Source organism: Leguminivora glycinivorella, chromosome 11 (genome assembly GCF_023078275.1).
Source record: "Leguminivora glycinivorella isolate SPB_JAAS2020 chromosome 11, LegGlyc_1.1, whole genome shotgun sequence".
NCBI lineage: Eukaryota > Metazoa > Arthropoda > Insecta > Lepidoptera > Tortricidae > Leguminivora > Leguminivora glycinivorella.
The window spans coordinates 6,539,559-6,559,925 of record NC_062981.1 but is presented as its reverse complement, the minus strand read 5'-3'; the positions used below and the strand labels follow the sequence as shown (position 1 = coordinate 6,559,925).

Sequence of the window (20,367 nt, the reverse complement as noted above, 5' to 3'; positions counted from 1 at the left end):
TAATAAATCAGATATGTAGTAAATTAAAGGTAAGTTCCTCAAGTTTTTTATGGCTGCTGGGTCCCTATTTCTGGACAGTACTCTTCGTCCGGCATTTGAAGTAATCAAGGTACCGTACCTATCCTAGCACACCTAATGGTTAGATGTGATTAATGTGAATATCGTCGAAATCTTACACAGCAAATATAATATAATCAAGCGGATTCTCCGATCGGTCGCCAGTCGTCGGTCAATTTATTTATTTATTTTAAATTTTATTTATTTTATATTTTTATAAATATATGTCGCAGGCAGGGCGATTTCGGAAACAACTCTAACGATTTCGCTGTAAATTGTGATATGGGGGTTTTCGCGGGTGAAAAATCGATCCAGCTTAGTCTTAGGTTCGGAGAACGCGAATTTTCGAGTTTATTTCCCATTATTAAACGCAAAATACGGTCGCCACTCATAAATTGTTATATATCAGCCTATTTACAACATCACTAATAAAATATTATAAACGGAAAAGTGTGTGTGCCTGTTTGTTTGTCCGTCTTTCACGGCAAAACGAAATGAAACGAATTGACGTGATTTTTTAAGTGGAGATAGTTAAAGGGATGGAGAGTGACATAGGTTACTTTTTGTATCTTTCTAACGCGAGCGAACCCGCAGGCAAAAGCTAGCATCATAATTTCTATGAATGTTCCTTTGTAGTCTGCTCTTTTAGGTATTTATAAACGTAAACAACACACCATGTGTTAATACTTAGTCATGCATCGAATGATATAATACCATAACAATACTGATTTGCATACGGTATTTGGCCGAAGGTTAAGTCACGTGGATATATTTTCAAATTACCTTGTTCATTATTGAAGGTATTAAAATCGTATGTATTGTATGTATGTTCTATGAACGGGAAGGGAACTCATCGAACTCATCAGCTCATCACACAAAATCAGTTTTGCGTAACCTCCATTATAAAAGTATCTGTTTTGCAAACATATTATTGTTATACGTTTGTGAGACAGATAGTTTGATAATAGGGGATGTGTCATATATAAGATTATGATAGATGTTGGTAATATTATAATGTACTACTTCGTTATCAGAGCCACCGTAATAAATAATCTAAAGCGAACATATTCATGTCACATTAATCCTTTTAAGTCTCACATTACAATTAACCGAATCAAAACATTGTAAAATTTAACATATATGTACATTTTTTAGGGTTCCGTACCAAAAAAGGTACAAAAGGAACCTTTATGGTCGCGCTCTGTCCGTCTGTCTGTCGGCTGTCGGTCACATTTCTGAATATCTCGAGAACTACTTAGAACCTCTACAAATTGAAAGTAGTATTTTTTTAAATTTATTAATATTAATTATAGAAGATGGCCAAAATGGAAGGGGGGCAACTCGTTAGAAAGAGCTCAAATTGTACATATCAAAACTATTTTATAATTTTTTTGTCGAACGAAACGTCGGTTTTAAGCTAAATATTACAGAAAAAATAAAATCGTGTCTCTACCTTGGATTTTTTTTTTAATTCACAAAAAGCCTAAATCACATACTAAAAATCGCCATCATTCTGTTTTTTTACACTTTTCCGCCATTTCATCTTAATCCTTAAATAATAAATAGTAAATCATTATATTATTTCATTTATTTAATTGTTTATTAAATAGTTATAAATAATGAATAACAATTAAGTAATAAATGTGATTGTGGATAGCTACATATCGAGCCACGGGCCATCAAATATATGGTGCATATATCACCATGCATTTAAGGGTTAATATCTTGACTATACAACACGCACAAGCCAATGACAACTTCATCTACAGAAAGGTATACATTGAAAGGTACCTTACCGATTTAGCGTATATCCTTTTAATACATTGCACAGCGGTCACGTTCTGTCCGTCCAGTTGCAGCCTCGTTTTTACGAACCATATCGGATTCGTCATTGTGCAAGACACGAAACCTGAAATGTGTAAGTTTTAAGTTCACGTGTACAAAACAGGTTTTTGCAAAAATATCGTAAGTGAGGTGGGAAAATTAGCTTTATTTTCGTTCGTTATATTATTTACATAAAAACAAAATGTTCAAAGATCATATTCATACATTTTCGTGAGTCCTTTACAAGTCGCTAAAGTGAGTTTTCAAGTGAGATTAATGAGCAGACAGTCACTCTTCATCAATTCACTTTTGACAAGAATTACTTATCAAAACTACATATATTAAATTTTTACTAATCGACGATGTAGTAGGTATGTAATAAAATTATCTAGATCACAAAAGTGCCCCCAAAATAAAGACCCAGACGCTACGAAATGAGCCAAAGAGGCTGTTGCGACATGACATTTATAACTGGAATCTTATCATTGCATTGCTTGACACCTGGCAATACATCTCTAAATTACTGAAGGTACATCCCATAAACAATAACGATTTAATACTCGATTGACAAAGCCCATACAAAAAAGCGTATCCCTGAAATATATGGGCCTTTTAGGCTTAAAACTAGATGGCGCAGTTTCGCAGCCTGAAAGTGGCCAAAATCATATTTTTCCCAAATATTTTTTGCGTGTTTTTAGTTTTAATAAGAACAAATGACATATTTCTTTATTTTAAAATCATGAATTCATGGCATCACGTCAATACACATTTAAAAAAAAAAAATGTCTAGGCATCATCAGTGTAGTTATGATAGTATTTAATAGGTGTCGCTAAAAAATCGAGGTATACGATTCTTAGTATGAAGTATGTAAATCCTATATAAATAATCCTTGCCTTAGTGTGATGCTTTTTTGGATCATAAAAACTATTTAAAGTAAAGAAAAGTCCACATATATTTTTTTACCTGCAGCGCTAGCGGCCGATAGATGAACTATGGGTGTGTCGGGGGCTATGTTCTGGTTCAGTATAGCCTTGGCTTGCGAATAGGTGCAGAAGTATATGGCTCTCGATGGCGCAACACCGACAATGTTGGGACCCAGGCCCTTGAACAACGCCTTTGGGCCCTCGGTTTGGACGATGTGTCTGGAAAAAGGAAATTCTCATTAGTATTTATCCGCTGATATCCTAGGCTCTGTAGCCAAATGTCATTTTTACGACGCGAAACGAAAACGAAGCGCCGCGAAAGGTCTGTCGCACCAACACGCAAGAGCGATACAAATAGATATGTACGAGCGTTTCGTGAGCGTTTGTAAATTCGGCTACGCACCCTGATGAGAAACATCATCATCGAGAAAAACTATCAGTCGCATTGGTTGTAACCCGCATCTCTTTTTTTGAAACTCAGCTTCGCTCTATCACAATTTTCAACTGCCTTTATTGTCTACATAGTGGATTTCCACACGTTTCATCTTTGCATCAGTGGAAAGGGACCCTTAAAAGTGAAATAAGTTCTAGGGTATACTTGTTCCTGTATAGTCTAAGATCTCCGTCTATATCTTACTGACAGATATAGACGGAGATCTTAGTGCGTTTTCACATTATCCGATCCGATATCGGATGTCGGACCGATATCCCATACATTACAGGCGCCATCTTGGATTTTTTCCATTGAAATCCTTCCGACATCCGATATCGGATCGGATAATGTGGAAACGGCCTTAGACTTAGCCTTAAACTTATCGCTGGACAAGGTCAAATTCACTAACACTGTAACACCCCATAATATTTATTCAAGTAAACATACAGGTGATAATTCCTGACGTCAATAGATTGCCTTATCAAGTTGCACCCCCAAGTTTCCACGCTAAAGTTCAACATCAGGTCCGGTAGATACCCATAGACGGCTGTCGGCAATTGTTTCCATCCAGTTCCGAGATACGGTTACCGACATTTGACTTAAAAATAAACTGGGGTCATGCGAGTACGGGCGTCATAGTGTTCACGATAAACATGACTGATCAGGTCTAGTTGAGATAAAAGTTTGTCGCTTGACTAGACGATCGAGTGCTATTTAAAGACAAAACCCTGAATACGTATCAGGAAACAAAATTTAACATTATGCATGTTTGTCAATTAGACATAACTTACAGCCCAGCCACGACATTGGTCTAAGCGCGGCAGCGGCAAGCGGCAGCCATACGTGCGAATGAAAAGTCCCATCGCTGTGTCTCGCTTCAATGTATGGCCGCCGCTCGCCGCTGTCGCGCTTAGACCAATGTCATGGCTGAGCCGTTAAGGATATAGGGACCTAAAACGTTTCTGTCAAAAATAAGCCTTTCATTTCAGTGCAAAATATTTGAGTCAACGTCACTTTCCCGTTTGTCGGTGTGCAAAGCAGTGGAAGTAACATTGTTATCTCGATCCAAACTCATGCGCTCCGACGAAAACCACGCCACGCAGGAAGCACAGGTAAAGGATAATCTAACGATGTAGGGAACAAATCAAATTATTTTATTAAATATTTTTTGATTTGTTTTTTAAGTAGTAACACTACTATATATAAATTATAAACTGAAATAGATAATACACTAAAGAAAAAGCGATCAAGCCCACTGGTGGCGAAGCCGGGAATCGAACCCGGGTCTCCAGCTACCGCGGCTGACGTGTTCGACCGCTACACCACCCCGGCGGCGGACGGGGTCGCTTTTTCTTTTGTGTATTATCTATTTCAGTTTATAAAGGATAATCTATCAAATCCTCGACACGGCATCCATACGTTAAGTGCAAATCTAACACGGCTACCACACGTGACGACCAGTGGGGTATTTAATTTGTTATCTATTAGCGCATACACGATAACTGTACCGGTTCGAAGCGGTTATATCCTGTTATTTGTTTGATCGATGGATAGTTGTTTGGATTGAAAAATGTAAGCATATTGAGTTATTGATAGGTTGCAAGATTCTGACATTGCATCATTTCAATTTAACGTCACTTCGGTGATTTGGGTGAGATTCCGTGCACAAATTGCGATCTACGAAATTATTACATTTTCAAAAAGTAAGCTAAAAATTACTGGCCTATAAGAGAGAAAGTTTATTTTCAAAATGGCAATTCATGTCGGGTAGCTCCCAAATTGGCAACTTAGATATACCTACGTCGATTTAAAAACCTGATAAGACCTCTGCCCATGATACAGTTTTATCGGAGCTACTTGTGCATTTCATCCAACGTCGTAGGGAGGTGTAAAATATCAAGGCAAATTAGATAACTATAGATAAAAGTATTGATTGGATATAAAATCGGAATCTCTTACGCAGATCAAGAGTGGTGACCAAAACATCCGATGGCCGCCAGCCAATATCCATCAAAGCCAAACCTCGAATGCCCTTTTAAAAGTGATCATGTATCATATATAAGTAATTGTTATTATGATGGAAAGTATAGGTAGGTCAGAATCAAAAATGACGTGAGAGTCGCCGGTACGTTTCAAGTTGTTGACATATCAATATAATGCGCCGAAAAGTTGCGTCTCTTAGTTTCATTAAAACTACATTTTTACTATGTTTTTTAACTGGCGAAGTTTATAATCAAGCCTAGAATCAGACTAAGTATTATATCGAAGCAGGTATTCGCGATATCTCATAATGTATTGCGTCGTTTGGGTCGTAATAAATTAGATAAACATGTCACGTTATCAAGTGAGTGCATCTCAAAAAGCGCAATTCAGAGGCCAATAGTGCACTATCTCGCAAGTGCCTTTTATCTGCATACAGATAGGATAATTATGTACATAGTGTCTTTTTTGCAACCAATACATACTCATCTATAAATCTATAAACATTGAGGTTTAATTGATGTGGCTATTGGTCGCTCAGGGGACCGATTTTTTTAATTCGACCGCTTGATTTCACTTAATAATATTCTACTAAGTACTAGCAATTTAAATTCTACTAATAAAATTTAAAAGGAGTAGTCGAGGAGTATACTAGATTCCAAATTTATAGCGGACTTTCAAAGGAAAATCATTCGCTCAAAAAGAGTTTTGAATGATTCACGGTTATTTTCATTAGACTTATATTGACCGGGATGTAGACCGTGATTACCTTTTTGATTTTTGTCGAGCTCCCGATATTTCGACGCAGTTGCATGCATCATGATCACGGAAAACGGATTTTCCGTGATCATGATCACGGTCTACATCCCGGTCAATATAAGTCATTCGCTCAAAATTAAAAAAATACAATAAATCGATAGGTTATATGTTATACCTATAGGAACCTATAACTAGGAATATTAAGGGATAGCTCGAATCCCGATATGCCGGGTTTCATCATCGGCCATCGACATATACCTAACATAAAGTCAAATGTTGCGAGTTGCGAAAAACATAATTTGTTACAGTTTGATTTCAGCATATTGAACTGGAGTTGTACTTTGTATTATCAAATAAAACCGTGTTACTCTTATTTGTCTTTGGGTGGAATCTAGATAACGGTTATTGAGACTGGCTTTAATATTATCTTGGAAAAGTGCAAACTATGCCAGAAGAGTATTAAAAAATGTAAACAATAAGTATACTTAAACGTTACATGAGTTTAGGAATAATTAAATAGGCATAACTCAAATGTCGGTAACATAACATATAATTAGGCCAGCGTGAAGAATCTTAGCGGGAAAATTTGCTTCAATAAGAAAAACAACAAATCTTGGAAACGGAAAATGAACGTTTTAAAAATAACAACAACCATTGAGTGAGTCTAACCAAACTGCAGGCATTTGGTAATGGGCCATGTATAACGTATTAACACAGCAGATGTTCAGTTCAGTGATGCTGATGCGTCATACCAGAATTCAAACGTTACAAACGAACAGTTCAGGATTTATAAAAATTTTGACTTTTGGGAGGTGGATCTTTATGAAGATAGGGAAAAGGACATCAGGCGGTACATTCACAAACATGTCTAATGGAAGGTTCTTTTGGAAACAATAAATTGGCTATAGAACACCCGGACAGGCTATAAATGAGTTTTATAGCAACTCAAATATTTTGAAAGAAATTAAACAATCAAACAAATTAATAATTCTTATGCGATGCGATAAAATAAACAGGTCTCATCAGGGACATACGGCATACGGCAACATTTTGCAGCGATTCAATAAGCGATGATGAGTTAGATTTTCGTAGGCGAGTCTGCGAGTGTATTGTGATGTATGTGACATTACTCGGCCTAAGTAACAGCCTCATGACTGTAATCCCATCAAATAGATCACTCACCAGTACTGCCGCCTGCCGGCTTCCAAGATAACAATCATATTAGTGTGACAGTGGTGCGCGTGAGCGATGGATCGCTGCAAAAAGTCGTCGTATGCAACACAGCAACACAAATAACTCACCTGATACACTGTATAAGGCTCATCCTCGAGACAGGGCGGGCGGTGCCGGCGCGCGCGCATGGCTGCACCTGGCAATTGTACGACATCAGCATGCGATCGGGCTGCTGGCTGTACGCGAACATCGCGCCCATCGTACGTCGGTAGCCCCATTTAGCCTCCTGCGTTACAATGCCAATGTTAGACAGTGGCTTTAGTTAGACCAGCTTTTCGAGGGAGAGCTAGCACTGCGACTGCCGTACATGTCACAAATGTGCTGTTGCTACTTTCAAGCGCAACATCGCATTGTCATCTTAAGTGTAAGGCCTGAGTGGACGCCCTGAGCGGAGCGATCGGCGGGGCGTGCAGCGGGGCGGGCGAGCGATTATCTGCAGCGTTGATTCAGGATTAGGGTTGTAAAAAAACAGATTTTTTTCTGGCTTGAAAAAAAACATGAAAAAAAACCGTGAAAAAAAACAGTTTTTTTTCTGGAGTATGTTTTTTTTCTAAAGTACGAAATCTCAAAATTTGCATAGTAATACTTTTATACGGTTTTTTAGACTTAATTTTAACTATTAAACGAATTTAATCAAATAACTTTAATTTCTGGTCTTATAAAAGTAACATTTACGAAATTTGTAGTTGGTAGTTATCACTATTTACTGTTGGCAACACCACCGCCTCTCCACGCTACACGCAGCATCGGGGATTCCCCAATAAACTATATTTAGAAAAAAAAACTATATTTAGAAAAAAAAAACCAAGGTGCTCGGTTTTTTTTTCATGTTTTTTTTCATAATTCTGAAAAAAAAAACATTTGGTTTTTTTTTCTATATATACAACCCTATTCAGGATACTTGTAATATGAGCTTCAATTGTTTGACATGTACGCCGCACGCCCCGCGCCGCTGCGCGCCCACTATGAGCTTGCACTCAGGCCTTACACTAATGTATATCGTAGCCAGATTATAAAATTGATTTATGATGTGGGAATTATTTAATGAAATTATTGGTTGGTCACTCAATAGAAATCTATTTAAATATTTCATGAAATGGTCAAATTATATGATCTGTCTACGACACGTTAATTAAAACAGTCTTAAGTTCAATATGTTGACAAAATAGGCAATATTTTCTGTGGAAGAGTTTATTAATCTTGGCCGATTTCATAATATGCTGGTCTTTGTGCAAGTATATGAATAATCACTACATAGTATAAAACAAAGTCGCTTTCTCTGTCCCTATGTCCCTATGTATGCTTAAATCTTTAAAACTACGCAACTGATTTTGATGCGGTTTTTTTTAATAGATAGAGTGATTCCAGAGGAAGGTTTACATGTAGGTATAGTACCCGTGCGAAGCCGGGGCGGGTGGCTAGTTGAATATAATTGTCAGATCTAACGATACTTCGGTAGCATCGGTATAGAAACTCATCTCTTGTGTTTAGTAAAATAGGGAGTCAATATAAAATTAGCAAAATATTCCAAATGGCAAATTATTTAAGATGAATTTGCTTATATGTGGAAAATGGAATTATCTATATTGAACCTTCCGACCTAGTTTTTAAGATTCATGATAGAATAGTTTTATTTAAAAAGTTCATCTTAGATAACTTCATTCTCACAAACATGTGAATTATGCGCTTATTTGAATATACACAACACAATTTAAACATGTCGTGACTAAGTTGATTCGACAAGCAAATATTACTACACCGAAGGGCAATGAAAACGGTGTATTTGTATTTCCATTGCTCTTTAAGAGAAATGTAAATTGAAAATAAATAGGACTATTCTACAAGTTTATGGATTTATATAGCTACAATAAATACTATATGTAATGCAACGAACGTTAATTTTATTTATTATGGAATCCCGGAATCCACACGCTGTAGATAATAATTATGGTAATGATGGAAGAATACTTTACAGACAAATAATAAATCCCTATTTTTAGCTACTGTCAAGCCAAAATACATGAGCACGAACGGCCGTAAAATAAAGAGAGATCGTTGCGATAAGCATAATTTCAGTAACCGCGGTACCTGTCGACTGAGGTCACAACAATCCATACTAATCCATACTTCCATACTAATAATATTATAAATGGGAAAGTGTGTGTATCTGTTTGTTTGTCTTTCTTTTACGGCAAAACGGAGCGATGAATTGACGTGATTTTTTAAGTGGAGATAGTTGAAGGGATGGAGAGTGACATAGGCTACTTTTTTGTCTCCTTCTAACGCGAGCAAAGCCGCGCGCAAAAGCTAGTTTACAATAATTGTAAGCGGTCTTAGCAGAAACTAAACAAACAAGCCGGCTAACACTGCTCCTTTTGGAAATTCTGCGAAAGGCCGAGCTCCACTTAGCGCTAAAGGCCCGGAGTGTCCGTATCGTGACTTTGAGAATGTTAGAGTTTAAACATGATTCAATAGTCAAATGTATTTTTTTATACTACATTGACGGGAAACACAACATACGGCCCGCCTACTGGTAAGCAATCACCGTGGCCTATAGACACCTGCCAAGATAGGGCCTCAGAAACCAGTTAAAACGTAATTTACGATAATAGAAATACATTTATAATATATCTAAGTTAAGTAGGTAACTAAATAGAAATGACTTCGAATCATGAAGCTGCAGCCAACTTTCGTTGCAAAGCTGTTAGTCAAATTGTTGGCTACCAAGACGAATGCATTTATCGCACTGTTGGCACTACATTAGCAATGCTTTAGCTTTAAAAATACACAGTACATAACAAGACTATAAAAAGTAAAAGTGTACATGAAACGTATTTAAAAAGAAAACAAATAGTTTCAACCAATTTGATTCTTAAACAGTCTAGAACCCCGTCTTATCAAAAACAATTTAACTCCGTATAGACAGATAAAGTCTAAGAAAAAAACGTACCTCGGAACCATAGAGAAAAAGGTACGGTGGGCTAGATGACGCTCATAATGATATTTGACATTTTAACACATATCAAGCTAAGAATATGGGCCAAATTGTCAAAACTCAGATGCCAAGTTTTAAGCCTGTGTCGAGAGATGGCAGTCTATAAATAATAAATAAATAAATAAATATTGGGGACACATTAGTGCGTTTTCACATTATCCGATCCGATATCGGATGTCGGACCGATATCCCATACATTACAGGCGCCATCTTGGATTTTTTCTATTGAAATCCTTCCGACATCCGATATCGGATCGGATAATGTGAAAACGGCCTTACACGGATCAACTTAGCCCCATACTAAGCAAAGCTTGTACTATGGGTGCTAAGCGACGATATACATACTTAAATAGATAAATACATACTTAAATACATAGAAAACATCCATGACTCAGGAACAAATATCTGTGTTCATCACACAAATAAATGCCCTTACCGGGATTCGAACCCAGGACCGCGGCTTAGCAGGCAGGGTCACTAACGACTGAGCCATACCGGTCGTCAGTCGGTCGTGAGTCTATGTACTGTGACTACGCATTTGTCTTTGGCATTAACTCTCTAGAAACTCGATCCTCTTTGGTCTTATTGACACCATGCCTTATTTGCCATAGAAGTCTCTATGACATTTTTACTGTGAATAGGTTCTACAGCAGCTTAGAATTCAAATTGGTTTGCTGTACACTAATGATGATGATGGATCTGTACAATTTGGCTTTATATATTTTTTTAATTGCTGTAGTCATCATTTACCTTAAGAATTCATTTATTCTGAGTAGGGATGTACCGACTGTCGATTTGGCCGACTAGGCCGACTACCGACTAGTCAGCGGTTGGGTGGCCGATTAGTCGGTCGTCGATCACCAGATTTTTTGATCATTAAATCGCAATTTTCATTATTTTTACAGGTTCTAAGTTCTATGAGATTTTTTTCTTTTTTAACTAGCGGGTTGGCTTAGTAGTATTGATCCAGGTAGTGGTATTGATCCTAGCTATGAAACCGACAATCCTAGGTTTGAATTTCAATGAGGGCCATTTATTTCTGTAATGATCACAGATATTTCTTGTTTTGACTAACAAAGGCATAACCAATAGGTACATAATACAACTATATCGGCTGTTAATTTATTTTTGTCCTGTTTTTAGGGTTCCGTAGTCAACTAGGAACCCTTATAGTTTCGCCATGTCTGTCTGTCCGTCCGTCCGTCCGTCCGTCCGTCCGCGGATAATCTCAGTAACCGTTAGCACTAGAAAGCTGAAATTTGGTACCAATATGTATATCAATCACGCCGACAAAGTGCAAAAATAAAAAATGGAAAAAAATGTTTTATTAGGGTACCACCCCTACATGTAAAGTGGGGGCTGAATTTTTTTTTTCATTCCAACCCTAACGTGTGATATATTGTTGGATAGGTATTTAAAAATGAATAAGGGTTTGCTAAGATCGTTTTTTGATAATATTTATATTTTAGGAAATAATCGCTCCTAAAGGAAAAAAAAGTGCGTCCCCCCCCCTCTAACTTTTTAACCATATGTTTAAAAAATATGAAAAAAATCACAAAAGTAGAACTTTATAAAGACTTTCTACGAAAATTGTTTTGAACTTGATAGGTTCTGTAGTTTTTGAGAAAAATACGGAAAACTACGGAACCCTACACTGAGCGTGGCCCGACACGCTCTTGGCCGGTTTTTTTTATCACTTATAAGGGGCCGACTAATCGGCCTTTTTTGCCGACTAGTCGCCGACTAATCGCCGACTACAAATGTGGCCGGATAGTCGGCTTTCCCGACTAGTCGGACTAGTCGGTACATCCCTAATTCTGAGTAATTGAGCGTTGGTATGCTACGTTCATTCATCAAAGTCATGGAAAATAACAAGAAAATGCAAAAAGAGTAAACACTGAACTGGCTGAAGCCTTATGAGAATATAACGTTGACTTGAGAAAATCAGCGCGCTGGACTGGATAACCAAGTCAAGGGAATAACGCATCTAAGGGAGTATGCATAAGAGCTTTTATCGAATGTAGAGATCTTTTAGAAATATATAAATGCAAATTAGTTGTGCGAAAGGTTTCCTTTCAATTTAATTATTTAAACTACTAATTATAGTGCTTAGTAAAGTACTTTCCTCCCGTGGGTGCAGTAGAAATCGAGAATGGGATATGGCTTCATCATGGGATTCGTTTCCTTTCAACCCCTGAATTGCTAAAAGTGGCACTGGAACTGTTTTATGTGCTCTCATGCTCTGCCTACCCCTTTTTGAGAAAACGGGCGTGAGTTTATGTATGTACACAGAACAAGATTTATATAGAAGAAACAAGTTCATCTATTTGTATAGAGGTCGAGCGTGTCAGATTTTGTACTGAAGAAAGAAGAGAAACTACTTGCCTGTGATTTTAAATATGTCTCACCCAGGCCCATGAGTGTTCATAATTTTTGTGTTGTTGCAATTTAATATCACGTAACAAGGCATTTTTTTATGTTTTTGTTGACTTCTTCTGACTTACAAAAATTTACGCCCGAAAGCTGCAAGCTGCGAATAAAGACGGACAACTCAGTGGATTTTACCGAGTTCATTTGACACGCTAAGTAGGTACGTTTGCTTGATCTATGGTATATGACATCTGTGTGTATGTATTGTAGCATTTGTAGCACTAGATTTATACGAGAGGTTAAGAAGAATCTCACGACGTAGGTAATACTAATAAGTATGTTAAGAAAAACTGTACATACATAACGATTGTCCTTTGTTGTACTAGACAATCAAGACATAACATTATTCCGAGGTAAGGCTGATCTTAGCTGAAGAAAACAGCATACAGATTAACTACACACAAATATCCGCGTTTCAATTTACAGACAACTGACTCGGACTTTGAACATTACGTTCAGCGGAGCGCTTATGGGCAACCCATACTCTAAAAATAACTATGTATCTAAAGATAGTTAACAATATTTAAGTCCTCCTGTTAAATCGACCTTGGTAATCCGTTAGCGTATCTCTGACATTGTAGAAGGTCACCGATTATCTAGTAGTTACGTAATAGTACCTAACCTATTGGTAACTCATTGACATCGGTTGTAAATACGACGCAAAAGAGGCTCGGCAGAGGCTCGCCACTATATTCAAGTGGTCTAGTCTATCGCAAATAATCAAATATGGAAGAAATCAGATAGCAAGAATATTTCTCTTTCACTCTTATCACGCCTTAATTGGAGTACCTACAAGAGAAAGATGCCTGAACTTTGGGATTTTTTGTGTTCGCAGTAGACCTTCAGATCTTTAAAAGTCGAAAGTGTTTTATAACTCACATGCTAATTACATAACATGGACTCTGCAAGGAAGCAGCAATTTTAATCCTGGGTGATCAAATTACAAAATACTACTACTGCTACGTATAGTAGTTTACCTAAAGTGTAATATTGAGTTATTACTATCTTCCGGTTTTCCGTTCGCAAAAATAAGGACAACTAGTACAACGAACTGGCCGAAATGTTGCGAAACTGGTATTTAAAGTTTTATTTTAGCATCGCAACATATTTTGCCCGTGAGGTTACGACACTTACGACTTCCGACATTCATTTGAGAACAGCACGAGTATTGTTTGAATGACCGGCCTCATCGTTTTCAATTATTGGACACAGTGCATATGTGGATATATACATATATGTTGTGTTTACAATCGGATGCTGACGTCATTAGATCCAATGCCAAGTGTATGTTAGAAAATGAGAAATGAAATCGTAATCAATTAAATCAACAATTAATAAAAGTCGGGGCAAAACATCAAAGTCCAATCGTTTTCATTCAGGTCCGGTATAAGATGTAATAATGATAAGTATAAAAAGTGCATTACAATTCCTTTGAATAGATTATTATACTTGTTTATTTGTGAGAATAACTTCTAATTTATTGTTATTTGTTTTATCTAATAGGCACTCCCACGCAAAGGCATAATATTTGTTGCTTAGTAAATAGAACGTAAGAACTACGTAAAACATTCTGGAATATGTACCAGGAAGTCAGGAACACAACAGTATTGTAAATTTGTAACGTTAAATGAATAGGCTGCATATTTATAAGATGATTCGAAAAGCACAACTTTATTTCATTCTAGTCAGTTAATAATGTTATTATATGAATAGAGAGAAGATTTACAGAAGCCCGAAATCGAACAGTAATGATCACATATACTTTCATTGCAGTCCTGATAATTTTTACCTTTTCATTAGCTAACATACGATTATAAATTTTGTTATTATGGTCATTTCAGTCGCAATACATTTTTGGTTTGTTCTCTATTGCTAAAATTTGCAAGAATATGTATTCTTTAATTCACATTGTATCGCTGTCCTATCTTGGAATAGTTGGAATACTATAAAACGGATAAAAGCGACATGAATAATTTCACCATCTTTATTTCAAATTTCAGACCCATTGCATCATACGCACGTGCTTACTTCCGTTCCGACCAAGCACCCCATTTGACTCAGTCCCTTATTATTACTATACTATACTAGTGACTCTTTAGGAGTCCGCAGCAAACATAGACGGATTCCACATTCTCATACAAAAGGAGTTTTGTTCTAAATTACGACTAAACTTTTCATTTGCACATACAATCACATGAGGCTCTCTCTAAAGTAGTATGATGAAATTAAGCATAAACCAGTTTATATCAAAAACTTCACTATCTAATTAATTGCAGGTATTTTTTTTAATTTAACTATGGTATCTGAAGATTTGAAGCTACATAAACCAATTTCAAACTGATGTTACCTTTGACGGAGGACTTAATGTAGGTTAAGTGAAATTATATTCAATCGATTCAATTTTAAATAATAACTCTGGATCAATCAACTGGGTATCACCAATCACCACCAAAAGCAATAAGCTTGACCAAGAGGCGCCATTTAGTTCATAGTTGATAATGATAACACCAATAAAAATATTACAGTGATAAAAGTGTAGCTATTATTAGCGATAAATGTGTTTGACCTTAAAAAATCATAAGCATAATGTGCGCAAACATAAAGATTTTATTATCCTGTTATGCTATTGTTGATAAGAAAACAAACAACAATTTAGAATCGTTTAAAAGGACACCGCGATCCGCACGACTAGCCATCAGGTCGTTGACCAAGTCAACAAGAGTTGCATAACAGTCTTTGGCATAAATTAATCGCATCAAGTTACATACCTAATTCATTAGTTTCGTCGTAATAAATAACAGTTGAATGTCGATTTGCGTGTATATTATGGGATAGGTAAAACTGTAAAAGCAAAGTCTATAAAACAAATCGATATTTGTTGCCTTGTTTACTCGAATTTGGAGGAGAGCCAACTGCTGCAGGTCACCAGCTCGATTTCTCTTGAATTCTAAGAGTTAAAAAGAGATGGCATTGTATTTTACATTTTTAGAAACTTTAGCCGGTAGTGTCTGTAAGCATTGACCTACTTGGCGGGGTTCTAGTACGCAAGGGCCTGAAATTCGTGGAATGTGTAAAGACTAAACAGATCTACCGGTATACGCTCAGTCGCTGACACCGATGTGGCATAGAAAAGATATTGCCAATATGGATATCTGATGGACATAGCGTCGTGTCGTGTCCTTCTATTCTTTATCCAGGGAAAGATCCAAGGGACCATCCGGACGATAACGTCACTCATAGCTCAAAACTCTTCGAACTCGGAAAGATAACCTCTGTCAGTGATAAGAAAAACCAAATGAATATTTGATTTTGTCAGGAACGAAGCACAGTGGGTACTGCCTGCCTGCCTGGCACCTGCCTTACAGGACGGAAGAATTTGTTTTGGCGTTGTAGCACTTGCAGCCTGAATCTTTGTTTTATCAGTGAACCATGTTATCGTTGCACTGAACTTGTCATGTCACATACAATACAAGGTATACAACTCCATATTGAATGTTAGCAGTTTACTTCAAAACGCGGTCAATATGCAAGTGTGAGTGCAAACTGCACAGGTGTGTGTGCACCGATTGCATTGTTTACAAAACCCTGCCATACGAGTCTAGTAAACGGGTAAAATTATAAATAGACTGCCAAGGACGTATGACTCATCATACTCATTGCGTTTCAATTGTGATTATGTAAGTAACGTAATATTTTTTTTAATGAAAGTATTTATTTTTTTACTATTTTAGAAAGAAATGTATATTTGGCGGGGATAGCCCAGCTATAGAAGTTCAGAGTGTAAGCTACGTAACAAAGCAACGTCTGTTTATTAGCAAATTACAGCAGGACCAAAAATAACCTAGCAGAATAAGTTTCAACACTTTCAACTGTGCCTTTACTAGAAATACATACACATATAAACTCACTCCTTTTTTCTAAACGCAATCTTAGCAATTAAAGGGTTGTGAGAAAACGAAATTGTCATAGTGCAGTGACAGGTTGCCAGCCTATCGGGCGATAACTCACACCACAATGGAACCCATATCCCAAAGTCGAGTCAGAAAATTTCGTAAGGCAACAAACAACAACAAACTAGGCCCCATAGCCCCATACATGGCGACCCCGCCACAGCCTCCCATAGGCTAGTTTCCTATACTTAAAATAAAATATATTATGCAGTGCACGAAATAAAGCACCAAATAATTAGAAGAAAAATATGGAGAGTAGTTATGTGTAAACATAATTTATATTTAATAAGTCAAAGAGAAAGATATAAAGTAAATGAATTGACCGTGACGTCACTCCTCAGTATTTCATAGTAATTCCATATTAACAAATCGTTTTGACAGTTCTTATAAAGAAGCTGATTTGACTAGTAGGAAACTAGCCTATTTTACAGCGGTACCTATATCCCGCGCTCAAGTCAGATCAGAATTATAATTACAGCATTCCTTCAATTTCAGTGATTCTGGTGACGTTTTCAATCAAAAGTTACCACAATATTTCCATCTTCATCACTTAAATGGCTGGCAGTCCATAACTGTGCGTTTCTCCTAAAAAACTTCCTGCCTCGCTGTCAACAACAGTATTTCCGGATCGATATGACCTTTAAACCTTCAAGAAAAGAGTGTACACCCATATTAAAGGCCGGCCACGTACATCCAAGCCTTCTGGTGTTTCGGGTGTCCATAGGCGGCAGTTGACAAGATTTATAAAAATAGCGGCTTATTGACAAGAATTCGTACCGTTTTGATTGTAAATGGCTCAATTATTACTTAAATGCCTATTACAATAGATAATAGCCACTTGTTATACAGATTACGAATTCATTTGCATTATCTATGGTTCCAGTTGACATGTTGCATAAACACGCAACATGTACAATTATGTTCTATTTATAGCTATCATTATCTTTAATAACTGATGTACTCGGTAAAGAAAAGCAACAAACAGGATAAGGATACTTTGATAAACTACACGGTGTATAACTGCTTTAAAAGCAATATTGTATTTTTAATATTTTTTCTACTCTCGAACTGATATTCGTCATTAGGTCGTGCATAGATCTTTAAAACCCTACATAAAAGTCTATTCCCCAAAGCCAGCTGCATCCACCGGCTTTCCGCGCATGCGCGCAGTAACGAAAAAATTGAAAACGCATTGTTTGGCTCTGTAACCATGGCAACGTATTGTTATAATTATAACGATACTGCGCGCGTGCACGGGGTAGCTTTGGGCAGCTGCGCTGACAGTGCACATCTTTGCGTCAAAATACAGGAAACAGTGTCAATTTCACAAAATTTATTCTAGAAAACTATTAAAAACTAAGTGCATGATCGTAGAAAAAGTATTGTATGCAACGGTGTTTACTGAGTCAAAAACGCCACTCGTCTTTTTTGGCCTCCTTTAAACGCCTGTTGCATAAAATAGGTACTATGTATTTCCTACTGAAATCAATGATCAACCTCAATTGAAATAAAAAACAAAATTCAGCAAAATAATGTGTTGGGATTTTAGCAAATTACCTATATATAACGCTATATTATATTAATTACTTTAATTACCAAGCAGACGTATTTCGGAATGGTAACAATAATATTACATAGGTAAGTAAATTGTGTGAAAGAAAAAAGGCATTAGGCCCGGCATGCAACGCTCATGGAACAGCTCCGGCTTTGTAGGCGACAATAAAGCCTCCGCCACACATAAAGCGTTTTGATAGCGTAGCGTTAGAGGAGCGTAATGATAGCGGTGCGCCGGACGAACGCTGGCGTTCCGCTCGCAATCCGCGCGCATTCCGCTTACAATCCGCGCTCGTTAGTTCCCGCCGGCGTCCGCTGGGCGAAACGACAGCGTTCGTCCGGCGCACCGCTATCATTGCGCTCCGCTAATGCTTCACCTACGCTCTCAAAACGCGAATGTGTGGCCGAGCTTTAAGCTACGGTGACGGTCACGGTTTAGCATCAGGCGGGCCGTATGCTTGTTTGCCACCGAGTCCGCCGACACAATGTCAAACGTTAAACGTATACCAATCTGAAACTCTCATGGAGTTTTAAGCCGTTTTTATTTGGACGGCCAAAAAGTGCGTCTCAATTTTTGCAGTTTTTCCAGGTGGCTCGGAGAAAAGCAAAGTTAATTTTTGTACTACTGTGATAGAACTATTAATATTGTCAGATACGAAAAGGTACAGAGATTAACATCCTTGACCGTACATATTTCGTTACAAGATTGTGCATATCATACGTTTAATGTGATAGCCATCCCATTTCTGTGGCGTGTCGCATATTTAAATTATTTATCTCCGAACAAAATTTAAAAATAAATAACGATAAGAAAATTAATGTATACACGTGACAAATGTGACTTCAGTAATCTTAAAGGATATTACATACATATTAGCACAGAATATATAATAGTACAAGTACAGAAGGCCCACTGCTTTGATGTTCATGAAATGCCTACAAAATTCTAACAAAGAAACGAGCCGCACGTGCGCAGCGTCGTCGGACGATAGGGTTGCCTATGGATTAAAACGAATTAATACTTCAGGTGAAATGTTATGCTATTATATACCAGTCTTGGGTACTTTCTAGGTATATATACAGTATTTATATATTTTTGTTTAAGTCCCAACATCACAAGCCTCAATTGAACTTTTTCGTGGGACTTAATCAATAGTAGATCTGTGTAAGATTGTCCTATTTTTTATTCATGATGTCTATTTAACTAAGCACCATTAGCCATTCACACGCGGACATCGCATATTGCTTTCACATTGTATAGTTTGACCAGTGATTACTCAGGGAGTACATCTGAACGTCTGTCAAGTTACACCAGTTTGACAGGACTGGCTTCCCTCGAAGGCAACTGACCCAACTGACATCGCATATAAAACTTAAAAAAACTCGTGACGTAAAGTAACAATAGAAAGTGCGAACGTGCGTTCCGTGAGAACTCGCGCCACCCCTGATTAGGCCGCGAACTCGCGGCCGCCAGCATGTACTTGTAGCGCGGCGATAGAATCGCGGAGTGAGCCGCCCCTGATATTAGTATGTAAGTATATTAGGTATTTGTTTTCATTACTTATTTAGGTTGATCTTGATAGTAAACTTAATCAGACAGATATGAGATTGACGGATAATGCGGAATCATTTAATCTAAGGACATCGTGTAAATATAAATATTGGGGGATACAAAGATCACGTCGACCTAGCCCCAAACTAAGCAAAGCTAATACTATGGGTGTTGACCCTAACAGCAACGAAAACGAGGTAGATAGGAGGATAAACATAGCTTGGAGAAAATACTGGTCACATAAAGAAATCCTAAAAGGAAATTACAGTTTAAAAATAAAGAAAATAGTCATGGATTCCTGCATACTACCCAGTTTGACATATGGATGCCAGACATGGGTTTTCACCGAGAAAGTACGAGGAAAAATCTTATCTTGCCAACATGGGATGGAGAGAAGCCTTTTAAACCTAAAATTATAAATAAAGTCAGAAACACTGTTATTAGATCGCAAACAAAAGTAACAGACGCACTGCAGTATAGCTTAAGGCAAAAATGGAGATGGGCCGGACATTTGGCAAGGTACAAAGATAATAGGTGGACTGTTCTGGCAACCAAATGGAAAGGTCCTCTTGGAAAAAGAAACAGGGAAACAAAGAAAAAGATTTAATGATGACATCATAGAAACCGCAGGAAATAATTGGGAGCATATTGCGGAAAACAAAATCAAATGGAAGAA

General features: G+C 37.3%; 1 protein-coding gene and 1 non-coding gene across 4 annotated transcripts in view; both read right to left on the bottom strand.

Annotated features, from left to right (window-relative positions):
* The window catches only part of LOC125230904 (mitochondrial carrier protein Rim2), a 37,733-nt gene that overhangs the window by 12,811 nt on the left and 4,555 nt on the right, over positions 1–20,367 (bottom strand). For 2 of the 3 annotated variants that reach the window (XM_048136183.1, XM_048136182.1), the window contains exons 3-5: positions 7,279–7,436; positions 2,846–3,024; positions 1,854–1,966 (exon numbers count right to left, since the gene is read on the bottom strand). In XM_048136183.1, the coding sequence (XP_047992140.1) occupies positions 1,854–1,966; positions 2,846–3,024; positions 7,279–7,436 (450 nt within the window). The remainder of the gene's footprint in view (positions 1–1,853; positions 1,967–2,845; positions 3,025–7,278; positions 7,437–20,367) is intronic. The other variant, XM_048136184.1, reaches the window with a different exon arrangement.
* Positions 4,498–4,570, bottom strand: Trnap-cgg. Its single transcript has one exon. It is a non-coding gene; the product is annotated as a tRNA-Pro (tRNA).